Below are 25,297 nucleotides of genomic sequence, written 5' to 3'. Positions count from 1 at the left end.
AGAGTATGTTGTGTATTTTGTTTGGTGGGTAGACATGGCTACTGATGCAGTTTATCTAATGTTTATAAGTCTGTTTCGTTTTTCCATTTCTTGATTTGGTTTTGATGACTTGAATTTTTCTAGGAATTTGCCCTTTTTGTCTGAGTTTCCCAGTTTATAGGCATAAAACTTTTCATAATTTTTGATTTTTTAAAAGTGCTTGTGATGTCTGTAAATATGTTCCCATTTTGATATTTAATGTTCTTTGTCCTCTATATTCTTTCCTGATGAATGTGCTCAAAACTATATCCATTTCATTACTCTGATCAAAGAACCAACTGTTTTGTTGTTGTTCCTCTCCTTTATTTCCTATGTAATAATTACGGTTCTTTTATTTCTATTCTTAAATGTCTTTGGGTTTCCTCTGTTGTTTGCTTTTCTAGCTTATGAGTTGGACATTTACCTAATTAATTTAATTTTTATTCCTTATACATATATATGTTTAAAGCTATAAATTTCCTTCTAAATACTTCTTTAGTTGTGTTTCACAAGTTTTGTTGAGAAGCAGTCTCATAGTCATTTATTTCTAAAATTTTCTAATTTCCACTCTGTTCCTTTTTCTAATTACAATATGCTTTCTGTCATGATCCTTGATCCTAGATCCTAAGAACTAGGTTTTTCAATTTACAAACATCAGATTATTTTGGTTTATGTTTTATTAATGATTTCCAATTATATTGCATTTTGGTCAAAGTACATGATTTGTAAGTTACCAATAATTTGGTATTTGTTTGGACTTGTCTTATAGCCTTGTAAGTATTCATATTTTGTAAATGATTATAGTAAACTTGAAAAGAAGTTTTATCCACTAATTATTAGATGTTCCTTATTTATAAATATCCTTTAGATCCAGTATTTTTCTGTTCAATTTCTCTATACCCTTACTAATTTTTGGTCTACTTGATGTATAATTTACTGAGTTACACGTGTTTGAAATCTCCCATCATGAGACAGATTTTTCACTAGTAGAGGAGAGAGTTAAAAATATGGAAAGGGGGAATGAATCCACTATTGTTGGATTGGAATCAGAGATGTTAGTGTGAACTCATGGCATGTATATAGATAGATATAGATAGATAGGGATAGCATGTATGTATATATGTTGATATAAATGAGTGTATATACATGTAAGTATGTACATATATATATGTGTGTGTGTATGTATGTGCTTACATCTGTTTTCTGGTTCTGTTTGCTGAGAGGGCCTAAAGAAATAATACCTTAGGGACAAGGAGCACACCTAGCCCTCAAATCTTGGTTTCTAAATGCCATTCTCCACTCAAAGGAATCAGAGCTTGGAGAAATGGCTGTTTCTAGGACAGGCAAATACAGAGAATCACAATTTACTGGAGAAGCTCAAGAGCAGCAACCTGTATGGGAACTAGCACTCAGTAGGGAAACCTGAACTGTAATTGACAAATTGCTGGAGGCTCAGTTTTGACAAGTCTGAGAAATAAAAACTCCAGGTAAGCTCAGTCATTGGTGGAGCCCCCACACTTTTATGAGTTTTACCTCCTGGAGCTCTACAGTTTTCTCATGGTACATATTGGAGAATAATCCCAGAGTGCTTTCAGCAGGGGTATCAGAAAAGGAACCATTTTAAAATATGCCAGATCATTCTGTTCTTCTTAACAAGCTCTGCCCTCAGGAGAAACTGTTCAGAGCCTATCCTTCTGGGGTTTTATCAGAACCTAAACTACTTCTGGGAAGGAAAGTTCCCACTACACGCACTCTAGCTGTCCTGTCCCACCTAAGGGTTGGGAGTGGGACAGAGAGACATGTGTGAAGTTCACAATCAGAGATTTAAGCTCACTAAAAGACTGAGACATAATCGTAGGAATATAGAACACTTGCCCTGACCCCGTACCGTACCACTACATTGCTAAAAGCCAGTTTACAGCAGTTCTTCAGCCAGTACCCATAATGTACTTTACCCAGTGCATTATGTCCAGCTATCTAGAAAGAAATTACAAGATACATTAAAGGGCAAAGACCACAGTTTGAAGGTACAGAAGAGGTATCAAAATCTGACTCATATGTGGCAAAGATGTTGGAATTATTAGACCTGGATTTTGAAACAACTGTGATTAATATTCTAAGGGCTCTAATAGATAAAGTAGACAGCATGCAAGAACAGATGGCTAATGTAAGCAGAGAGATGAAAATTCTAATAAAGAATCAAAGAGAAATGCTGGAGATCAAAAACATAACAAAATGAAGAATGCCTTTGATGAACTCATTAGTAGACTGGACACAGCTGAAGAAAATCTCTGAGCTGGAGAATATGAGAATATAATAACAGAATTAAAAACTTCAAAAATTGAAAAAAGACTGAAAACAGCAGAACAAAATACTTAAAAATTGGGAAAACTGTAAAAGGTGAAACATAAACATAATTGGAATACCAGGAGGAGAAGAAAGAGAAAAGAACAGAAGCAACATATGAAGCAATAATGACTGAGAATTTCCCCCAAATTAATGTCAGACACTAAACCACAGATCCAGGAAGCTCAGATAACACCGAGCATGATCAATACAGAAAAAAAAAAAAAAAAAAAAAAAAGCCTACACCTAGGCATATCATTTTCTAACTATAGAAAATGCAAGCTAAAGGAAAAAATCCTGAAAGAAGTCAGAGGAGAAAAACACTTTTACTTATAGATGAGCAAAGATAAGAATTACATCTAACTTTTTCTTAGAAACCATGCAAGCAAGAAGACAATGGAATAAATACTTAAAATGTTGAGAGAAAAAAACCAATCCACCAACCTAGAAATCTGTACCCTGTGAAATTATCTTTCAAATGTGAAGGAGAAATAAAGACTTTCTCAGACAAACAAAAATTGAGGAAATTTGTTGCCAGTGGACCTGCCTTGCAAGAAATGTTAAAAGAAGTCTTTAGAGAGAAGAAAAATGATATAGGTCAGAAACTCAGATCTGACCTATAAAGAAAAGATCATTACAGAAGGAATATGTGAAGGTAAAATAAAAACTTTATTTTTCTTATTCCTAATCTGACAGATAAAAGTTTACTCAAAATAATAATAACAATAGTGTATTCAATTATGTATGCTTTTGTGTATATATATGTTTATATATGCTTACCTGTAATTGAATGATAGTAATGATAAATAGGTCAGGAAGTAGGAATTAGGAATTAGTAAGGTATTCATACTATTGGTGGAATCAGTATAGTGTTATTTGAAAGTGGACTTGGATTTGTTGTAAATGTATATAGCAATCTCTAGGGCAACCACTAAAAAGAGCAAAAGGAGAAGTACAACTGATAGGCTAAGAAAAAACAGAATCATTTAATATGGGCAGTAAGAACCACAAGAGGCAGAAAACAGTGGAAGACAAAAATGGGGACAAAGAAAAAGGGCAAGAAGTAGAAAACAGTAATGTATATGGTAGATATTAATTTAACTATAATGGGTAATCAGTTTGGATGTCAGTGATCTCAATGCACGAAATAAAAGATGCAGATTGACATAATGGATCAAAAAATAAGATTCAACAAGAAATTGACTTTAAATATTAAGACACATGGGGACCAAAAGTAAATGGATGGAGAAAGATGTACCATACTAGGACTAATCAAAAGAAAATGGGAGGGAACTTTCCTGGTGGTGCAGTGGTTAAGAATCTGCCTGCCAGGGCTTCCCTGGTGGTGCAGTGGTTAAGAATCTGCCTGCCAACACAGGGGACACAGGTTCAAGCCCTGGTCCAGGAAGATCCCACATGCCGTGGAGCAACTAAGCCCGTGCGCCACAACTACTGAGCCTGTGCTCTAGAGCCTGCATGCCACGACTACTAAGCCCAAGTGCCACAACTACTGAAGCCCACACGCCTAGAGCCTGTGCTTTGCAACAAGAGAAGCCGCTGTGATGAGAAGCCTGTGCACCACAACAAAGAGTAGCCCCCGCTCAATGCAACTAAAGAAAGCCTGCACACAGCAATGAAGACCCAACACAGCCAAAAATAAATAAATAAATAAATTAATTAATTAAAAAAAAGAATCCACCTGCCAATGCAGGGGACACAGGTTTGAGCCCTGGTCCAGGAAGATCCCACATGCTGTGGAGCAGCTAAGCCTATGTGCCACAACTACTGAGCCTGAGTTCTAGAGCCCTCAAGCCACAACTACTGAGCCCTCACGCCACAACTACTGAAGCCTGTGTGCCTAGAGCCCATGCTCCACAACAAGAGAAGCCACCACAATGAGAAGCCCACACACCACAACGAAGAGTAGCCCCTGCTCACCACAACTAGAGAAAGGCCACATGCAGCAACAAAGACCCAACACAGCCAATAAATAAATAAATAAATTTGTTAAAAAAAGAAAGAAAGTGGGAGTAGTCATATTTATTTCAGACAGAGAAGATTTCAGAGCAAGGAAAGTGATCAGGAAATAAAGAGGGGTATGTCATAATGATAAAAATGTCAGTTTTCAAAGAAGACATAATAATCCTTAACATGTATGTGCCTAACAACAAAGTGTCAAACTAAGTGAGGCAAAAACTGATAGAAATGCAAGGAGAAATAGATGAATCCACTATTGTAATTGGAGACTTCAGTGCCCCTCTATCAGAAATGAGCAAATCCAGCAGACAGAAGATCAGTAAGGATACAGATGAACTCAACAACACCATCAATCCCCTGGATAAAATGGACATCTATAGACTACTTTATTCAACAGTAGCAGAATATACATTCTTCTCAAGTTCATGTGTAACATTATATTTAATGGTGAGAAACTTGAAGGCTTCCCACTAATATCTGCTACAAGGCAAGTAGCACTGCTTTTCAACATCATACTGGAAGTCCTAGCTAATGCAATAAAATAAGAAAATGATAATAAAGGTATACTAATTGGGAAAAAAGAAATAAAACTGTCTGCAGAATACATGATCTTCCATGTAGAAAATCCAAAAGAATGGGTAAGAAAACTCATGGAACTTAATACGCAATTATAGCAAGGTTGCAAGATACAAGGTTATTATTCAAGAATCAATCACTTTCACATTTACCAGCAATGAAAATTTTCAATTTGAAATAAAATACACATTATACAAGCACCCTCTAAGAATGACATATTTAAGTATAAATCTGACAAAATATGTATAAGATCTATGAGAAAAACTACAAAACTGATGAAAGATATCAAAGAACTAAGTTAATGGAGATATGTTCATGGATAGGAAGACTCAATCTTTTCAAGATGTCAGTTCTCCCAAACTTGATTTCTAGATCCAGTGCAATCCCAATCAAAATCCCAGCAAGTTATTTCATGGCTATCTAGAAACTGATTCTAAAGCCTATATGGACAGGCAGACTTAGAACAGTTGACTCAATATTGAAGGAGAACAACAAAGTTAGAGGACTGACACTACCCAACTTCAAGATTTACTGTAAAGCTATGGTAATAAAGACAATGTGGTACTGGCAAAAGAATAGACAAAACAAACAATGTAATCTAATAGAGAGCCCACAAATAGACCAACATAAACATAGTCAACTGATCTTTGACAAAGGAGCAAAGGCAATACAGTGGAGCAAAGATAGTATTTTCAACAAATGATGCTGGAACTATGGGACGTCCACATGCAAAAAAAAAAAAAAAAAAAAAGAAGAATCTATACACAGACCGTACACCCTTCACAAAAATTAACTCAAAATGGATCATAGATCTAAATGTAAAATGATGCAGAACTATAAAACTCCTAGAGGATAACAGAAGAGAAAACCACAATGACCGTGGGTATGGTGATGACTTTTTAGTGACAATTCCAGTGACATAATCCATGTAAGAAAGAATTGATAAACTGGACTTCATTAAAAATTAAAAACTCTGGGAAAGATACTGTCAAGTGAATGAAAAGACAAGCCACAGACTGGGAGAAAATATTTGCAAAAGACATATCCGATAAAGGACTGTTATCCAAAATATACAACGAACTCTTAAAACTCAACCCTAAGGAAACCAACACCTCAATTTGAAAAGAGATCACAGACCTTAACGGATACCTCACCAAAGAAGATATACAGATGGCAAGTAAACATGTGAAGAGATGCTCCACATCATTATATCACTAGGGAAATGCAAATTAAAACAACAGTGAGATACAACTACACACCTATTGGAATGGCCAAAATCCTGAACACTGACAACACCAAAGGCTAGTGAGGATGTAGAGCAATAGGAACTCTCACTCATTGCTGGTGGGAATGTAAAATGGTATAGCTGCTTTGGAAGAGAGTGTGGCAGTTTCTTACAAAACTAAACATATTCCTACCATACAATCCAGCCAACTATTAAAAATGCACATTTTCTGACAGTGTGACAGTAGCAGTTTTGCTAGATAAAGTACTAAGGACTTTCATGACTTTTAGAATTGCAGTACTTTTGAAGCCAAGACGAATTAAGCGTAAGACAAAGTTATCTCATTTTAACATCACAATAGACCTAGGAAGTAGGTACTATTATTATTTTTCCCAATCTATAGATGAGAAAACTGAGGCTTGGGTAGATTAGGTAATTTGCTTTAGATCACAGATCTAGTAAGTGACAAAGCCAGGCCTCTTTCCAGTGTTTTCTTGTTGCTGTTTTGTTTTGTTTTAACCTTTTTTTTTGGTAAAATATACAGAAAAATTATCATTTTAAGCATACAGTAGCATTAAGTACATTCACAGTGTTGTGCAAGCATCACCACTATCTGTACTCAGAACTTTTTCATCATCCCCAAACAGAAATTCTGTATCCACTAAACAGGAACTCCTCATTCTCCCCTCCCACCAGCCCCTGACAACTACCGTTCTACCTTTGTCTCTATGAATTTGACTACTCTATGTACCTCATATAAGTGGAATCATATAATGTTTATCCTTTGATGCCTAGCTTATTTTGCTCAGCATAATGTCTTCAAGGTTTATCCACAATGTAGCATTGTTTTCTTCTTTTTAAAGGCTGAATAATATTATATTCCCATTGCAATAATATTCCAATGTATATATCACATTTTGTTTCTCCATGTGTCTATTGATGGACATTTGTTCCTACCTTTTGGCTATTGTACTATTATGTACATGCGTGTACAAATATATGCTTGAGTCCCTGCTTTCGGTTCTTGTGGGTATATACCTAGGAGTGGAATTGCTGGAGAGTATAGTAATTCTCTGTTTAACATGTGGAAAAGAACATAATTTTAATTACTGTTATTTATTTATTAATTTAATTTATTTATTTTTGGCTGTGTTGGGTCTTTGTTGCTGCACACGGGCTTTCTCTAGTTGTGGCAAGTGAGGGCTACTCTTTGTTGCGGCGCGCGGGCTTCTCATCGCAGTGGCTTCTCTTGTTGTGGAGCATGGGCTCTAGGTGTGCGGGCTTCAGTAGTTGTGGCACGCGGGCTCAGTAGTTGTGGCACGTGGGCTCAGTAGTTGTGGCTCGCGGGCTCTAGAGCGCAGACTCAGTAGTTGTGGTGCACGGGCTTAGTTGCTCTGCGGCATGCGGGATCTTCCCGGACCAGGGCTCGAACCCGTGTCCCCTGAATTGGCAGGCGGATTCTTAACCACTGCACCACCAGGGAAGCCCTACTGTTAGTTATTAAATGACTACTGTGTGCTAGGCACTTTACTTATATTGTCTTGAATCCTTATACAATCTTAAGGTATAGTATACCCATTTATCATATGAGGATATAGGCTTAGAGAGGTTAAATAACTTGCCAGGAAGATGTAGCTACTGAATGGCGAGTTGATAAAACCCAGTCCAGTGCTCTTCCTGAAGTATACTCTCGTTTACCATGTTGGTCTCGTGGATTGATTGTCTTTGTAACAGGCATTGTTGCTAGTTTTACTAGTGGTCTCACCCACTTCTTCCTTGCTGGGAGAACCACAATTTTGTCCAGATAAAGAAAAGCAATGTGTTCAGAGAAAGTGGGTCTTTTCCCCCTCTAGCCCTATCAATGTCTGAAAACCAACTACAGGAATCTCATTATCCTGGGCAAGAAGATATCAATATAAGAGGAACTTTGCTGAAGATTCTGGGAAATATTTTTCCTATCTGTTAATCCAAGAGAAGGGAGAAGAAAAATCACCTCCTTTTCCTTCCTGCTCATACTATTTAAACCATGTTACTGAGATAATATGGTAGTTCCTAAGATTTGAAGTGATACACGGAAGCAGTTGGCTAGGAGAAAAGAAAGCAGTAAAACAGAGTAGTTAAAATCATAGACACTGGAGCCAGGCAGCCTAGATTTTAATCCTGGCTCTGCTAATTTATTAGTAGTGTGATCTAGAGTGAGTTACTTAACTTCTTTGTGCCTTAGTCACTTCAACTGTAAAGTGGGGACAATAGCAGCAAACTCATATAGTTGTTGTAAGGATTAAATGAGTTGATATAAAGTGCCTAGTACATAATAAGTACTCACCAAGAGTTAGATTTTGTTTTGTTTTTATTATTATTGGTGTAGAACAAAGACCTCAGACACTCAGAGGCTGGTAGACATACTATCCCTTGAGTGAGACCTGCAGTTACTAACAGCCTAGCTTGCTTTCCTCTGCTAACACACAAACTACTCAGGTTGCATTTTGACTTTTTGGAACACTGCTACTTTTTGCTTCTACTCTACTACTTACTCTTCATACTGTCTTTCTACAACACAAAACTGATTCCACTGCTAGGTCCCCATTAACTTTAGGATAGAGTCCAAACTTAACCTATAAGCAGCTTCATGATCTGTATCTACCTCTTGCTTTCCTCTCCAGATACCCTGTCATTCCCCCACAAATTCTCCATGTTCTAGTCATGGCTAATGACCTTGTTCACCCAACAAATATTTATGAGTGCCTAGACACTCACTGTGTAAAGCATTGGAGAGTCAACAAGATATGAAAGGGGTTTCTGCATTCATGGAGCTTACATTATAAAAACATTTAATTATAACCATCAGAAGGGCTGTGAGTTAAAAATACTGTGTACAATGAAAACTTAATAGTGAAACCCACCAGCTCGTTTGTTTGAACCTCTATCCTTGATCCCTGCTATGTTCCTCTGCTGGTCCCCTTCTTTTTCTGCCTACCCTGCTCCACTTTTTCTGAAAAAACTTTCTTGAGCTTCTTGTTTTTCTTATGTACTCTTATAACACCAGTGTACATATTGCTTTCACAGAATTTATCCTACTGTTGATTTGCTTGGGTCTTTTCCTCCAACATTCCTATTCCTCTATGAGTCTTTTATCTCTGTATCCTAGGGTACTAAAGCAAATCTTTGTTGAATAAATGATATCCACTTTCTAAAACTTCTTATCTTGAAATAATTATAGACTCAGAAGTTGCAGAAATAGTACAGAGAGTTCCTTGTGTACCCATCACCCAACTTCCTACAGTGGTAACGTCTTATATAACTATAGTACATTATCAAAACTAGGAGACTGACATTGGCACAGTGCAATTAATTAGACTGTAGGCCTTACTCAGATTTCATCACCTTTTATATGCACTTATTTTTTGGTAGGTGTTATATGTAGTTCTATTAAACTTTATCATATGTATATGTTTATAATTATACCAGAATCAAGATACAGAAATGTTCTGTTACCATAAAGAACTCCCTTGTGCTACCCGGTAATAATGATGTCCATTTTAACTAGATTTTCTCTGTATATAATACAGGGAAGCAAGATGGAGAGGGTATACAGTTGACCGTTGAACAACATGAGGGTTAGGGGCACTGACCCTTCTCTAAGTACATGTACTTTATAGTGGGCCCTCCCTATCTGCAATTCCACACCTGCAGATTCAATCAACTGTGGATTGTGCACTGTCCCCCCTCACAGATGGCCTGGTAACTTCCTCCCCCAAATCCAAGGTTTTTAAATACGTTAAAATTAACATTAAGAATATTTTAGATTATCTTAATATCTTAAATGATTATGATGTGTAACATCAGAAATGGTTAAGCAAAGATTCAACTTTAGAAAATGTGTAGTTGCCTTTTATTTCCCCAGGAAATCATTTCTGTTTTCTTTCTAGAATCATGACAATGTTTAAAATGAAGTCTTAGAAGGATTGTTTCATGGCCATTGGCACTTAATTGAAAGAAAATGCCTTATTAACTAAAGAGGAATGCTTAAAACAATGTCATGTGCCTAATTTTGGATATAGATCACATGGGAGCTACTTTACATTGTAAAAAAAAATAGTATAATAGCTAGAAAATACTGATTTATGATCTCCCTAAACTGGACCCTCAAACTAGCTGTGATTGTTCCGCTTCCAAGCTAAGAGGTGAAATCTGTAAAGAAGTCAAGGTGCTGTTGATGCTCATAATGCCAAGCACCCTATAGTTGTTCTACCACAGCAGCTGCAAGGAGTCAGCCTCCTCTGACTGCAGTACGTGCTTCTTCCTGATTGTTCCAGTTCCCTCTGAGGATTTTTAAGGGGATGGCAACTTTGAGGAGAGAAGGAATGGTAAACAATTACAAATATTTGAGGATACATTTTCAACCTGTTCTTTTCCCAGTTAAGATAAAACACCAAAAAGATTGGCTTCTTTGAAACTCTAGAAACTTCAATCCAGGCTACCAGCCCACAGTGTTTTAAATGTTAAAAAGTGATGCTTTAAGTATTAACCAAGTAGCAGACTGCTATTTGTCTGACCCAAATAGCCTTTTGCTAGAGCTTGGAAAAACTAAGTCCTCACAGCTATAGTTGGCTGAAAGACAGTTCTAGAAAATGAGATGTATGTGAGAGTCAGCTGAGTTGGGGGTATGGAGTATTATCCTGAAAAAGCTTTTACTTTCCTGGAAAAAAAGAAAAAGAAAAAGGTGGCTGAAGCCACTCCTTTCCCTATCCTCCTGCCTTGAACAACGGGGTGTAAAGAGTAAAACTGCTGCAACCACCTTGCAACCATGTGAGAAATGTCAGGAGAATCACAGAAATTGTGGCTCTCCTGTTCTTGAGCTGTTGAACGAACGATAACCAACTACCTGCAGACTTAGGTGACTAAAGAGACGCTTCTTTAAGCCATTGCAATATAATGGTTTTTAATTCGCAGCCATATGCATTCCTAACTGTGCAGCTATTAAAATGACACCTTTTTAGTACTCTCTTTCATCCTCACTATTAGCTACTCTTCCTATAGTTACTGCTATTACTATCTAGTCACCCTAACTGGAAAACTCAGTCATCCTTCACTTATTTTCCCTCATCCTCTTAGTAACCAAGTCTTGTTTATTATATCTAGCTAGTTTCAAGTCCACCTCTGCTTCACTATCTTCGCTGCCACTACGTTAATTTGGACTCTCTCTCCACCTCCTGTCTGGACTATTTTTACAGCCCCCTAATTAGATAGTATCCCCACATCCAGTCCAATATCCACCATGCTTCAGAATTATTTTTCTAAAACCTTATAAGATACTCTTCTCCTTAAAAATCTTAAATGGCTCTCAGTCCTCTAGAGGAGGAAAGACAAACTCCTTCTTTTGTTGTTTCTGCCTTCTTGTTTAGGCTTTGCATCTCCAGGATCCAGTCTGGCCCAGAGTAGGAGCTCAGGTGTTTGTTAAATGACTGAATCTTCTGTATGGCTTCTTTGTTGTTAAATATCAACACACGTAAACATTTAATCAGACTAAGCAGCGTGATGGCATCCTGGATAGTCAATAAAGATTTGCTGAGTTAATCTAGTTTCTGGATTCTACTGTAAAATCCTTTATCAGTAGTCCCAGATATACACATCTTGCTGTGTATTCAGTTGATTTAATCTGGCCTGAAGAAAGAGGCTCTTCAGTAACGTGTACGCATTTAGTTTATAACTGGTCACGTACATCCTCCAGACTGGGCTTGTGCCAAGAAAGGAAGTTACGAAGGTGGGTGAAGAAGCCTATATGGGCATTTCTGACAATTTTCGATCTGTGAATTACTGCTATCAAACGAGAGAGTAAATCTACGACTTCCTGCAGGCTCGCAAGCCGTACCAAGTTAACCGCACCAGTGTGGGCCACAGCCTACAGCTGCTACAAAGGCTTTGCTTTGTGAAGCGGAAGGCTCTTCTTGGGAACTTACTGCGGGGAGCGGGGGGCCGCTGCATCGCAGCACAAACTAGCTCAAGGCTTCCCGTGCAGAGCTTCCCCAGAACTGCGGGCTCTTTCAGGTGCTGCTTCGAGTTTTTCCTTGGCCTAGAGACCAGGACATGAAGCCTCTCTTGATAAGATCAAGAAAACGGAGAGTGCTTTGATACGTGCAGAGCGTGTTTTGGAGAGCAGGGGTCGAGGAGACAAAGCCCACTCAGCCAGCCGCCCAACATCTCCCTTTCTTCCCTGGTCCTGTGTTGTCTAGTCCTCCTCATTTCCACTCCCCGACTCAGCCTGCAAATTTCTATATTTCAGGAGGGAAAAATCACTCTACGGCATAAAACCTGGTGCCCTGCTGGCCGCATTTCCTAGCACTGAATTTCTCCCGCCTCCCTTTTCGCCGGGCTTAGGCCTGAAGCCTTCACCGCCCGAACCCCCTGGCGTCCCAGGCCCGGGCGTCTCGGGGGCGACCCCTCCGCCGCGCACGCGCCCTACGCGAGATCTCCGCTGACCTTCTCCAGAAAACCCCTTCAAAAGCGTTTCCCCTTCACCTCGCGCCTTCCCCGCCCTTCCGGCTCTTCCTCCACGCGCCTGCGCGGACCCAATTGTTTTGGCTTTCCGGTGGGATCCGGCAAAGGAAAAGGGCGGGGGAACCGAGGGTAAGGGCGGGCGGGGTGGGGGGGGCGTCTCAAGAACCCGGGAAACTGCAAAATTGACGTTTGTGCCGCTAGACGCGGGCGAGCAGCGGAAAGGGAAACCTGGCGAAGGCTGGCCCACGGTCCGCTGTCCGCGCGTTCCCGGGCCTCAGAAGGGGCCCGCCAAGGGGGCGAGAGCGCGCCGCAGGGGCGGGGCGGGAGCGGCTACCCGGGCGTTTCGCGGCCCCGGGGCTGACGAGGCGGCGCGGGCAGGCTGCGCGGCTCCCGTGGGAGGAGTCTGGCGGTGGTCGGGCCTTGTGGAGAGTGCAGCTGCGCCCAGAGAGGACGCTGCTTTCCGCTCAGGACGGACCGGCCGAGGGAGGGCGCGAGGGGAAACCGGAAGGAAGGGGAGGCGGCGGCGCCAGCCTTCCTCGGAGGGAAGCAGAAGCGAGACCCCGGCCCTAGTCGCGGCAGCAGGGCCACGCCCCCGCCGCCGCGCGTGAGGGGCCCAGTGTCTTCGTGGCCACCGGCCGCATCGGATCCCAATCCTCGGGACTGAGGGACTCGGGTGAGCAGGCGTCGCCAGCGCCGGGCGGGGGTACCCGGGGACGACCTGTGGAGGAATTGGGGGAGGAGGGCCGCGGCGGGAGGGGGCTCGGCCCTTTGTGGCTCGGCGGGCTGGGGGCGGCGGCGGCATCTTTCAAACCGGAGACGCTTCCGCTGCGGGCGGGGGAGGGGCGCGGGCGGCTGGCGCCTCCCTCCACCCCCGGCGGCGGCCCCTCTGCGGCTCTGCCTCCGGCCGGTGCTTGGGGCAGGGGCGGCGGGGCTTGCCACTCGCGGGGGCGTTTCCGGCCGCGGGTCTCCCAGGCGGCGCCCTGGCCCCGTCTGGCGCCCGCATTGCCAAAATGAAGCTGCTTCCCTTAAGGACTCGCGGCGTCTTCGCGAGACGGTGGGCAGTAGGAGGGCAAGACCTTCCTTGCATTTTTTTTCCCGGTACTTTTGAAGTAACCAAGAGATGTCTAGATTAACTGAGGCCCCATTGTGATCTACTGATGATTTTAAAAAGAAAGCAGAAACTGCCCTTTGAAACGGAAAATTCTGTACGTATTTACTTTAGACTGTGAAATCGCTAACTTATTGAACTCGACCACCTTTCTCTCCCTATGAATTGAGAAACCGTGAAGTGGAAGAATATCCCATAGTTTGACGTGGACCGGTTATTTTGAGTTAACAGGTTTTTTATTTCTCGTTTGTTGATCTAAGATCTCTTTTTATACTACCTCAAAGAGAGAATATACCCTCCACAGATCTCTAGAATTGTCCGATGCCACGATTGCCCCTTCAAATGAAAATAGAAAAAGAATCTAAAAATGTAAAGTTAACTATGAAAGGGTATGTTTGTGTGAAATATCTATCTTCTATATCAGTAGTGTTATAAAAACGTAAGGTACAGGACTGGTCACGTGTTGTTGACACATGAATCTGTACGTCTGGCTCACTTAGCATTCAGGCATTCACAGACAACCCTATCAGCAATGTGGTCTAACTAAAATTTTATTTTCTTCTATTGAGGCAACCAGTTAACTGGGTGGAATTAACAGAGTGGTTTTCTTTCTCTTTTCTTTTTTTTTTTTTTAAGACAGGGTGTTCCCCCCCTTCCTGCTGTGTTGTGAATTTTTGCCTGAATTTGAGTGGTATGGACTTCAAATCTCGCAATTGTGAGTGACTGACTTTAGTTAACCTTTGGTAAGGACCTTCTTCCTGACGTTTTTTAGAAGGACTTTTTCTGACTGAAAGTAAATCGAAAAGTCAAACCAGTCAGTTGTTTTCCAGTCTTGATGTAGAATTTTCCTAATGTTAAGCTTACTTCTTCACTTTGATCTTTTGTTGGTCTAGTGTTTATTGAAGTCGCTTTAGATTGGGCCCTGAAATTCTCAAGAGGTTGTTGTCCTTAGTAAACAGTACGGGGCTATGGCATTTCTGTTGAGCTTGCTTTATAGTTCGTGCTTTTCCACATAGTTCTGTTTTCTCGACAGTTTTGTAAGAAGAGTTCTAAGTGCTATAACTCTTCTCTCCTTTTTGCTCTCATAAGCAGTACCATAAAATCTGTTAGCTTTGATTATTCACATGCCCTTTAAGGAGATGGGTGGGAATAAAGGTGTCATAGTGCTTTAGTCCACAGTTCTCCATATATTTTCTTCTGGTTAATGGAAATAACGAGCTGTCTCATAAAATCCAAATATTGAGCACTGAATGTGTTTAAAGTGGATGGTAGGGACTTCTCCGGTGGTGCAGTGGTTAAGAATCTGCCTGCCAGTGCATGGGACACAGGTTCCATCCCTGGTCTGGGAAGATCCCACATGACGCGGAACAAGTAAGCCCATGCGCCACAACTGCTGAGCCCACGTGCTGCAACTACTGAAGCCCGCGCGCCTAGAGCCTGTGCTCTGAAACAAGAGAAGCCACCGCAATCAGAAGCCTGTGCACCGCAACAGAGTAGCCCCTGCTTGCCACAACTAGAGAAATCCCATGCGCAGCAACAAAGACCCAATACAGCCAAAAAAAAGTAAAGTGGATAGTAAATTCATAGAAACCTGAATGCAGTCACAAAAGCCAAAAGATACTTTGATTTTCCCAAAGATTTTACTCATATACTTAGAAAAGAGTTGTATTTTTTCTTGCTCTCGTTCTAAGCCCAGGAAAAAGAATTGGTCCTGCTATCATAAAAAATATGAATGAAAATGTCAAAGTCCTTCATTATATCTTAGTCTTATCATTTCAGTTTTGTGGAGTTTGAATAGAGCAGATCATATTTAAATAACTCAGGGTATTGGAAATGATAAGTTGATTTCAAGTAACTTTTTTTTTTTTTTTTTTTTTTTTTTGCGGTACGCGGTCCTCTCACTGTTGTGGCCTCTCCCTTTGCGGAGCGCAAGCTCCAGACGCGCAGGCTCAGCGGCCATGGCTCACGGGCCCAGCCGCTCCGCGGCATGTGGGATCTTCCCAGACCGGGGCACGAACCTGTGTCCCCTGCATCGGCAGGCGGACTCTCAACAACTGCGCCACCAGGGAAGCCCTCAAGTAACTTTTTAAGTATATGAAGGGGTACTCCTGGTTCCCTTGCTGGTTTTTTCAGTACCTAGATTCCTCTGTGTGGGAAGAAGGGATTATTGTAGAAAATTTGGAGAAAATGTAATCATTTAATGAGAGATGTTTTTTAAAGTCTTTCCTTTTTTTTTTTCAGCTCCACTCCCATACCTCTGACAAGTGGCAACGTGTAGTAGGTTCCATGATAGGCAGGGGATTCTGAGTATTCCTCAGTTTACCCCCCCTTTTTTTTAAAGAAACTGAGAAATTTAAATAGTCATAATCATCATTAAGCAGCTATGCCCTTAATGACCTCATGAATATATTTACTATCTGGGAAATATTTTCTTCTGCTGTTGTGATTGAAAAAAATCATTGATTTGGTGGAAAATGAAATCCCATTGAAAAGGTTAAGGTCAGTTTTGCTTTAGTCTATACTTCTCCAGCTTTCTTAAGTCTATGTAGAGCTGAGAAGAAAAGAGAAAAGTGATATCCAAAATAAAAGGACATACTACACTCATATAATTATTCTATCACAGATGGTGTCTCCTTTATGTTCTTGTTTAATTTTTTAAAAGTGAGATAACTTATTATTCATAATGTAGAACAGAAGCTTATTCTTGTGACCTGAATTTACTTAGGGTACTGAGCGTAACTAACTTGATGGAGCCATGTAGTTTTTTCAGTATAGTTGGAAAGGAGGAACACAAGGAAATAGACCTAGGCTCTGAATTTGATTAGAGTAGAGGAAGCTGTACTGAAATTTATCAAACTTGATACATTATTTAAAAGGCAAGGTGTTTGGTCTTTTTTTTTTTTTTTCCTTTGGCTGCATTGGGTCTTCGTTGCTGCACACGGGCTTTCTCTAGTTGTGGTGAGCGCGGGCTACTCTTCATTGCGCTGCGTGGGCTTCTTGCAGTGGCTTCTCTTGTTGTGGAGAACGGGCTCTAGGCACGTGGGCTTCAGTAGTTGTGGCGTGTGGGCTCAGTAGTTGTGGCTCTCAGGCTCCAGAGTGCAGGCTCCGTAGTTTTGGTGCATGGGCTTACTTGTCCTGCGACATGTGGGATCGTCCCAGACCAGGGCTCAAACCCATGTCCCCTGCATTGGCAGGTGGCTTCTTAACCACTGCGCCACCAGGGAAGTCCAGTTGTTTGTCTTTTAATTGATGCTTGTCACGACTCCAAAAATTTCTGTTTGTGTAGTGGTTGACAATCAATCTGAAGATCAGGTGGTCTTCCAAACATTCTCAACTGTCAGGGTTGTTTTGGTAACTTGAAAGCAAAGTATTTCTGGCACCAATATTTTGTCCTCCCTAAGGAGAAACCTGTTTTCTCACTGAAATGAAGAAAGGCTTGTTTTATGACTGGTATCATTTAGTTTTTCTGCATGGGTATCAGCCTTCTCAAGGTTAGTCTTTGTTGTACTAGTTTGTTTCATGATTTGTACCATCAAAATACTCCCTAAAATCTTTGAATAAATTTCTCTTATCTAAAATATCATTCACCCAGCGGGAAAAGAGAACTGTGTTTGAGTGTTGAGACCTTGTAATTGGGACCCTTAGACCTGTATAGGTGTGAAGTTTTGAAAGTCGGGAAAGTACTACAAAAAGCTTGACCAGTGAGTGCGTTAATAAAAGTAATTGCAAATTTTTTTGCACACAGTAGTACTGTTGTGTGTCAGGCAGCACAGTTCCAAGCTCTTCATAGAACTCATTTAATTCTTAGTCCATTGAGAAGAATTCTATTTTTATCCCCCATTTTACAGATGAGCATACTCATGACAGAAAAAGGTCACACAACTAGTAAGTTGCAGAACTGGGATTTCAACCCAAGTAATTTGGCTCCACAGTTCACGCTCTTAATTTTTTGGCAATACATGAAATTCAGAATGCCTTGGATTCTTTCTAACAAAAGTTTTTGATCTTCTGTATTGAGATTTGTAGCAGTGCAAGATGGAGCATCACCTAAGTTAATATACAGCTTGAAAATGCTTCATACAGATGATAACCTGTAGCCCACTGCCCTTCCTTTTTATCACTGTTTTATCCTTACTGTGTAATTTTTGTGCAGTCCTTGTTTGCAGCCTCCTCTCCATCTTTTTATCCTTCCTCATTTCACATATACAGCTCAGTTAATTGCTGAGCAGTCTCATATTCACAATCAGTTATTTAATCCTTTATTCTTTCCTTTATCCTCCAGGTCTTCCCTGTATAACATTGGAAAAGCTTGTTTTGTATCTGTTTGAGTTTCTATAGCTACTCTGTGGAAGGGCACTACAAATGACACACCTGTGGGAATGAAAACTAGATTTCAAAGTGAAGTTAGACACATCTGCTTCCCCTAATAAAAAACTACTGCCATCAACCTCTGAAACCTGTGAAAGTATTTGGAATTATTTTTTTAAATTTTAATATTTCACACCTTTTTCTAATTAATCTTGATTCCTGTTCCTTGAATATCAGTATTTAGATCCTATAAAATTTATTATTACCATTATTTTTAAATTATGAGTATTATAGTAGCATTTACTTTGTGTAAATTTTCTTTGCAGATACACTTTTGGGCATATTTTAGCTTTTGCAGCCTAAGGACTTCAGTTTTTTAATAGGAAAGTGAAGTGAGGATTTCGGACAACCAACGTAAACTTCTGGAGTACAACTGACCCTTGAACAACTCGGGGTTGGGGCGCCAACCCTCCTAATACTAGAAAATCTGCATGTAGCTTATAGTCAGCCCTCCAAATTCTATGTTCATCCATATCTGTGGTTCCGCATCTGAGGAGTCAACCAACTGCAGATCGTGTAGTGCTGTAGTATTTACCATTGAGAAAAACTGGACCTGTGTAGTTCAAACCCCTGCTGTTCAAGGGTCAGCTGTACAGGTACTTTGAAAGTTGGATTTTTCTACAGTTTGATTCTATGGTGAAAATGAAAAACAAGTTAGCTCTGTGAAAATTTACTTTATAGTCGAATTGATTATTCAAAGGGAGGAAAACCTATTGAAATAACTTTCCATAAGAGGTGTTTCAGATTTTTAAGTAGAATTGTATGTATTGATATGGATTGTTGACTGATTTAATCCTAATGACCATTTAATAACAGAATGTTTGTTTTGAAACTGTTTTGTGTGGTGGAATTCACTCAGTAGAACCTTGGAGGCTTGGGTATCCTAGAGCAGCGGTCTCCAACCTTTTTGGCACCAGGGACTGGTTCCATGGAAGACAGTTTTTCCACGGGCGGGGGTGGGGTGGGGAGGCGATGGTTCAGGCGGTAAGGCTGCCCTCCTGCTGTGTGGCCAGGTTCCTAACAGGCTGGGGACCAGTACCAGTCTACGACCCAGGGATTGGGGTCCCCTATCCTAGAGAAAATGTTAGGATCAAAGTTTTGGCTTTTCCTTTTTTTCTCCCAATCTCAAGCAATTTATAAATTTTCTGTTCTTACAGGAAGCTCTTAGATTTAAAAATAAGTTGGTCTTTGTTCTGTACTTATTTGCAGGAAGTCGGTAAAAAGGAAAGGATCTCATCCTATGTATAGCATTCTAACCTTATTCATTGCTATTATTCTCTGCTACCAAACAGATCAATCAAAAATATTGAATTGAGCGCAGAACTTAGAAAAAAAGTAAGAATGTGCATAGTTTTAATGCCAGAGTACATTGTACTTCATTAGATTCTGAATTTTGTTATATTGTGTTTGTATGACTCCCATTTAATTCTTATTCTAGTTGGTTTTTTTCACTGTGGAATATGTTCTAACAACCAGCTTTAAAATACAGGACTTTAAAAAAAAATAAAAAATAATAAAATACAGGACTTTTCTATTAATCTTGAGGTGCCTGGTACCAGGAAATGTGGCAAGTAATAGTGGTTTCCCAGTCTTTGGCCCTTGGTTCATCTAATGAATCCATGTGTTCACTAAATGTCTTTACACATTGTCTTGTATACATCTTCTATTTTTCAAATGTATGTAAATATGTTGTAGTTGATAAAAAAAAAAGAGAAAGTGTTTTTGACTCTAAAATAGTTTTTTCTCATTGTGAGTTTTTCCCAGCAGATTATCTTTAGGAAAAAAGTCCTTTTTTTCTAAGCTTAATAAAGGATACTCACATTAGATTTAAAAAAAAGAAGTGTTTCAGAAGTCCACTGAGCCTGTAGTAAGTGGGGAAAGCGGTTGTGTGATTAGGTAAGAGACATTAAAATATTTCAGTTGAAACGTGGAATATATACAGGTTAGATTAAGAATTATATTTAGGACTTAACCTGGTGGCGCAGTGGTTAAGAATCCGCCTGCCAATGCAGGGGACACGGGTTCAAGCCCTGCTCCAGGAAGACCCCACGTGCCGTGGAGCAACTAAGCCTGTGCGCCACAACTACTGAGCCTGCGCTCTAGAGCCCGTGAGCCACAACTACTGAGCCCGTGCACCTAGAGCCGGTGCTCCACAAGAGAAGCCACTGCAATGAGAAGCCCGCGCAGCGCAACAAAGAGTAGCCCCCGCTCGCCACAACTAGAGAAAGCCTGTGTGCAGCAACGAAGACCCAACACAGCCATAAATAAATAAATAAATTTATAAGAATTTTATTTAATTCAACTTTCAAGCATTTGAGGTTTGTGCGTTTTCCTTGTTCGTGTGATCTGAAGGGAAAACGATCTTCTAGGAAAAACAGCTTGAGATATGTATTTTTGTCACTGATTTTTTTTTTAATTTCTTAATATTTGATCAAGAAAGAGCCTGAAGCAGAGATTGGTACATTTGGCCTGCAGTATGTTTTTGTAAATAACATTTTATTGAAATAGTCATGTCCATTTATTTACAGGTTGACCTTTGCTGCTTTCAGGCTACAGTAGATTAAGCATTTGGGACAGAGACCTTAATGGCTTGCAAAGCCTAAAATATTTTGTCTTTATGATGAGAAAAGAGAGTAGTATACCTTTTGAAAGTTTGGTTTTTTTAATTAAATAATCATTGCATATGTTAACAAAATTCAGAAGGTTTAAATAGGTCTTCAATAAGTTTTTCCTTCCTCTGCAGTGTGAACCACGGTTAGCAATGGGGACAAGTGCCAATTGCCTCCTTTCCTCGTTTTACTTGTGCTACAATTGTTCTTATGGTAAAGAATAAAATTTTCTTGTATTATGTCTCTATCAAAAGTTTGGAAATGAAAGAGCACGACAGCTAGATTTTGTTCATTTGCCTGCTTCTTTTTGTTTTTGAGTTTGTCTGGAATAATTGGTTTTTAAAACACCCTGTTTTTAAATGATAGTCGTGTTTTGGCTGTAGTAAGGGTAAATGCACTTGGTGTCTTGGAGCTCTAGTGGTTGGCAACTCTCAGTCTGAGTCCTTAGAGTACAATACAACGACCAGCCTTTAGTAAATACTCAAACATTTGTTGAGTTAAATTTAAGTAGCCATTAATTTATAATAGAAAATTAAGTAAACAATTTCATTGATACCTGAGAATTACTAAGCCTGAGGATGCTAAATTCTACAGACAACAGGGAGTATGACTTTTTTTTTTGAAACTAGTTTTAGGTATAACACAGAATGATATATGGTACAATATATTTATTAAAAAGGGAAAATTCATAAAATGAGTCAAATCATTGGTTATTAAGTAATATGGTACAGACATTGTGAAATGTTTCAGAGTATGTAGGATATTGGTTTTAAGGTTTTTTTTTTTCTGGAACAAGTTGGGAAATTAATTAAGTTTTATTTTTAGGAGAGAAGGAATCTTGTTATAAAAAATATGTTACGGGCATTTAAGGTGGTTGTTGTTGATCATCTTAAACTTTGCCATTTTTCCCCATTTTTATTTAATACATTTTGAAGTCTGTGTTCCCAGAGAAGGGACACTGAATTTTATTTTGGATTGTACTAGATACAGATCAGTTTAAATTAAGTTGACTTTATATGATGTCTGAATGACTTTTTCTGCCTATTTTAATATTATGATATCATAAATAAAAATTACTTTATTAGGAAGAAATGTACCCTAGATTTCAAAGGAAAGGGTGGGAATAGGGTGTATAAAGCAGTGACAATGAGATTATATAAAGTTGGCTCGCCATGTAGTATTCTAAAAGCAGACTTCAGTTTTAATAGTTTTATGCATATGATAAAAAGAAATCAAATCTAGTAAAACTGAGACAAATTCAATGGGGCTCAAAAAAGTCACTGCAAAAAAATCAGGTCATAGTATGAGGTCAGAGAAATGACCAGAGTGAACCTGTACAGCTACCCTGCAAGGAATTCTGGAGTCTAATCTAAATCCATCCCTGCACTGGCCACCAGTTCCTGTCACCTGGTTTAAATATGGATGGAGGGCTTCCCTGGTGGCGCAGTGGGTAAGCATCCACCTGCCAGGGGACACGGGTTCGATCCTTGGCCCAGGAAGATCCCACATGCTGCGGAGCAGCTAAGCCTGTTCACCACAACTGCTGAGCCCATGTGCCTAGAGCCTGTGCTTCACAGCAAGAGAAGCCACCGCAATGAGAAGCCCATGCACCGCAACGAAGAGTAGCCCCTGCTCGCCGCAACCAGAGAAAAGCCTGCACGCAGCAATGAAGACCCAACACAGCCAAAAATAAAGTAAAATAAATTTTAAAAACTAATAATAAATAAATATGGATGGGGACAATTTTGGGTCCTGCAGCTGGGGTTAGGACTTACAGTCTATTAATACATGCATTTCTGTAAGATAAATTTTTAGAGGTAGAATTGAAAGATTGAGGTATTAAGCATTTTCAATGCCAAATATATCTTCTATAATACTTCATTTGCAATCTGAAATTCAAAAACCTCTTAAAATGAAGTTAAAAATTTTTTTTTTTTGCAAAACTTGACCTGAAGTAACATAAGACTGTATATAGTATTATTTTTCACAATGTGCATGTTTCCCTCAGTCAGAATAGTAGGATGTTCAGTTCTGGAGCTCTGCCCCAGACCCTTTGTAATACATGATATATGTACCACATTACCTCTGTAAGATCTGAAAAATTCTAAATTCTAGAACACAGCTGGCTCCAAGAGTTTGTTTGTTTGTTTTTGTTTGTTTGTTTTTGTCTCCATTGGGTCTTCGTTGCTGAGCGCTGGCTTTTCTCTAGTTGCAGCGAGCGGGGGCTACTCTTAGTTGCGGTGTGTGGGCTTCTCATTGCCGTGGCTTGTCTTTGTTGCGGAGCACGGGCTCTAGGCACGCGGGCTTCAGTAGTTGTGGCACGTGAGCTCTCGAGCGCAGGCCCAGGAGTTGTGGCACACAGGCTTAGTTGCTCCACGGCATGTGGGATCTTCCTGGACCAGGGCTTGAGCCCGTGTCCCCTGCATTGGCAGGTGGATTTTTTTTTTTTTTAAGTTTATTTATTTATTTTTGGCTGCATTGGGTCTCTTTGTTGGGTCTTTGTTGCTGCACATGGGCTTTCTCTAGTTGTGGCAAGCGGGGGCTACTCTTCGTTGTGGTGCGTGGGCTTCTCATTGCAGTGGCTTCTCGTTGCAGAGCTCGGGCTCTAGGCGTGCAGGCTTTGGTAGTTGTGGCACGCAGGCTCAGTAGTTGTGGCACACGGCCTTAGTTGCTCCATGGCATGTGGGATCTTCCTGGACCAGGGCTCGAACCTGTGTCCCCTGCATTGGCAGGTGGATTCTTAACCACTGCATCACCAGGGAAGTCCCAAGAGTTTTGATTAAGGGCTTATACATAAGTATGTATCAACTTATACTCCTCTGTAAGAATGCTCGTTTCCCGACACCCTCACTAACACTGGGCCTTGCTGCATTATTAATATGTGAAAATAGCCAGTGATTTTAGGTATTATTAGCTTTAGAGGTTATAGTAGTAAACTTAGATTTATAGTGTAACTTTCAGATTTGGAAGAGCAAAGTCATTACCTTAAATGACCCAAAGTCTCTGCCTTTGCACCTATTTTAGTTACTTCCATATAGTTAACTTGGCTGGAAATTTGACAGTCTACGTCAAGTTTGCAGTTCATGTAATAGTATAGTTTGGCAGGAAGTACAATGTGATCTTCTCTGACATATGGATGATATTTTTGTGAGAAAAAGTATTAGTGGTTCCAGTGATGGTCAAATATATTTATAGGTTTCATGTCAACAGCACTTGACTTTCTGATTATGGAGCTAAGAGTCATCTAATTAGGAAATAGGTGATAGTTTTTAACTGTTATTAGCACTGTATATTCTATATGTTTTTCCTGATTTGTAATTCCTTTGCCATATGTTGTAAATACTGATTTCTAAATAACATTTTAAATTAAACTTTAATGCAGCTGGAATTTCTTTTGATGAATGGTATGCAGTATGACTAAAACTTAGGTGGGTTTTTTTTTCCTTCAGTGGGTAACCAGTTGTTCCAACGTTATTTGTTGAAATAACCCAATCTTCTAGTTTGAAATGACTTGTTTATCTTTATCATATCTAATGTTTTTTTTAACATGGATGTATTGTATTTACTTATTTACCTATTGTGTTTGTTTATTTTTGTTTACTTGGGTTTATTGTAGAATTGTAATACATTTTAATATTTGTTAAGAGTATGAGGAAAAACTTGTTTTTCCTTCCCCTCAAATATCTTGGCAGTATTTGTGAATTCTTCCAGATGAATCTTCTGCAAGTTGGATTTGTATTAAATTTACACATTTTGAGAACATTCATATCTGTATAGTATGAAGTCTTCATGTAGGAATACATTCCTCTATTTTATCATGTTTTACGTTTCATTTTTCAGTAAAATTGTATGTTCTTATAAAGATTTCTAGGAAGGAACCACTGTACAGAGAGAGATATGTTGTATTTATCTCCGTTACAGGATTGAGCTGCAAATTTTATAATATAGTTTATGCTTTGGAAATAAACAAATTCAATCTATTTATCATATAGTTTAAGTAATTTAAATATAAAGGCTGTGTGAATACATTTAAATTATACTCCCCAAATGAGAATCTCCTTGCAAGAGAAAGGGTTTTTTTTTTTCTCTTAAATTACAGTCATGTATTGCCCCTAAACAAATAAGTAGGAGATTTGGCTTTGCTGGTAATTGAAATTATTTATTTTTAAAGAACTTTTAAAAAACTGTATGCTTATTGATGTGTTCCTTATTTTCTAGAATGTTTATATTTTGTATAGAAGGCAAAAAATTAACTTAAAACCACAAATGTAATAAACTTGTTAAATGTCCCTTTTCTCATGTTTCATTTTTATGGTAATGTCTAAAGTTGAACTTCAAAAAATAATTCATATTTAAGTCTGCGATTTTAAACATTGTATTCTAAAAATGTACTGACCTAGATACTCTAACTGAACTTTTTCTTCTTTTTAGTTACTCCAGAGGATCCACAGAACATAGGATGTTGCCACAAAATCTACCTCATGTGTTACTCTCTTTCACTCATGAGTTGAACAACAGTTACAAATTTGAGCAAGATATCTGCAGACTGTGTTGAAAAACTCTGAAGAACCT

General features: G+C 39.5%; 1 protein-coding gene across 1 annotated transcript in view; it reads left to right on the top strand.

The window, feature by feature from the left end:
* LOC137228712 (uncharacterized) overlaps window positions 1-25,295 on the top strand; it is a 68,881-nt gene extending 43,586 nt beyond the window's left edge. The window contains exon 6 of the mRNA XM_067745596.1: window positions 25,157-25,295. Coding sequence (XP_067601697.1) covers window positions 25,157-25,280 — 124 coding nt within the window. The 3' untranslated portion in view covers window positions 25,281-25,295. The remainder of the gene's footprint in view (window positions 1-25,156) is intronic.
* The last annotated feature ends 2 nt before the right edge of the window (window positions 25,296-25,297 follow it).

Source organism: Pseudorca crassidens, chromosome 8 (genome assembly GCF_039906515.1).
Source record: "Pseudorca crassidens isolate mPseCra1 chromosome 8, mPseCra1.hap1, whole genome shotgun sequence".
NCBI lineage: Eukaryota > Metazoa > Chordata > Mammalia > Artiodactyla > Delphinidae > Pseudorca > Pseudorca crassidens.
Note: the sequence above shows the minus strand (reverse complement) of the source record. Positions and strands in the feature narration are given on the sequence as shown.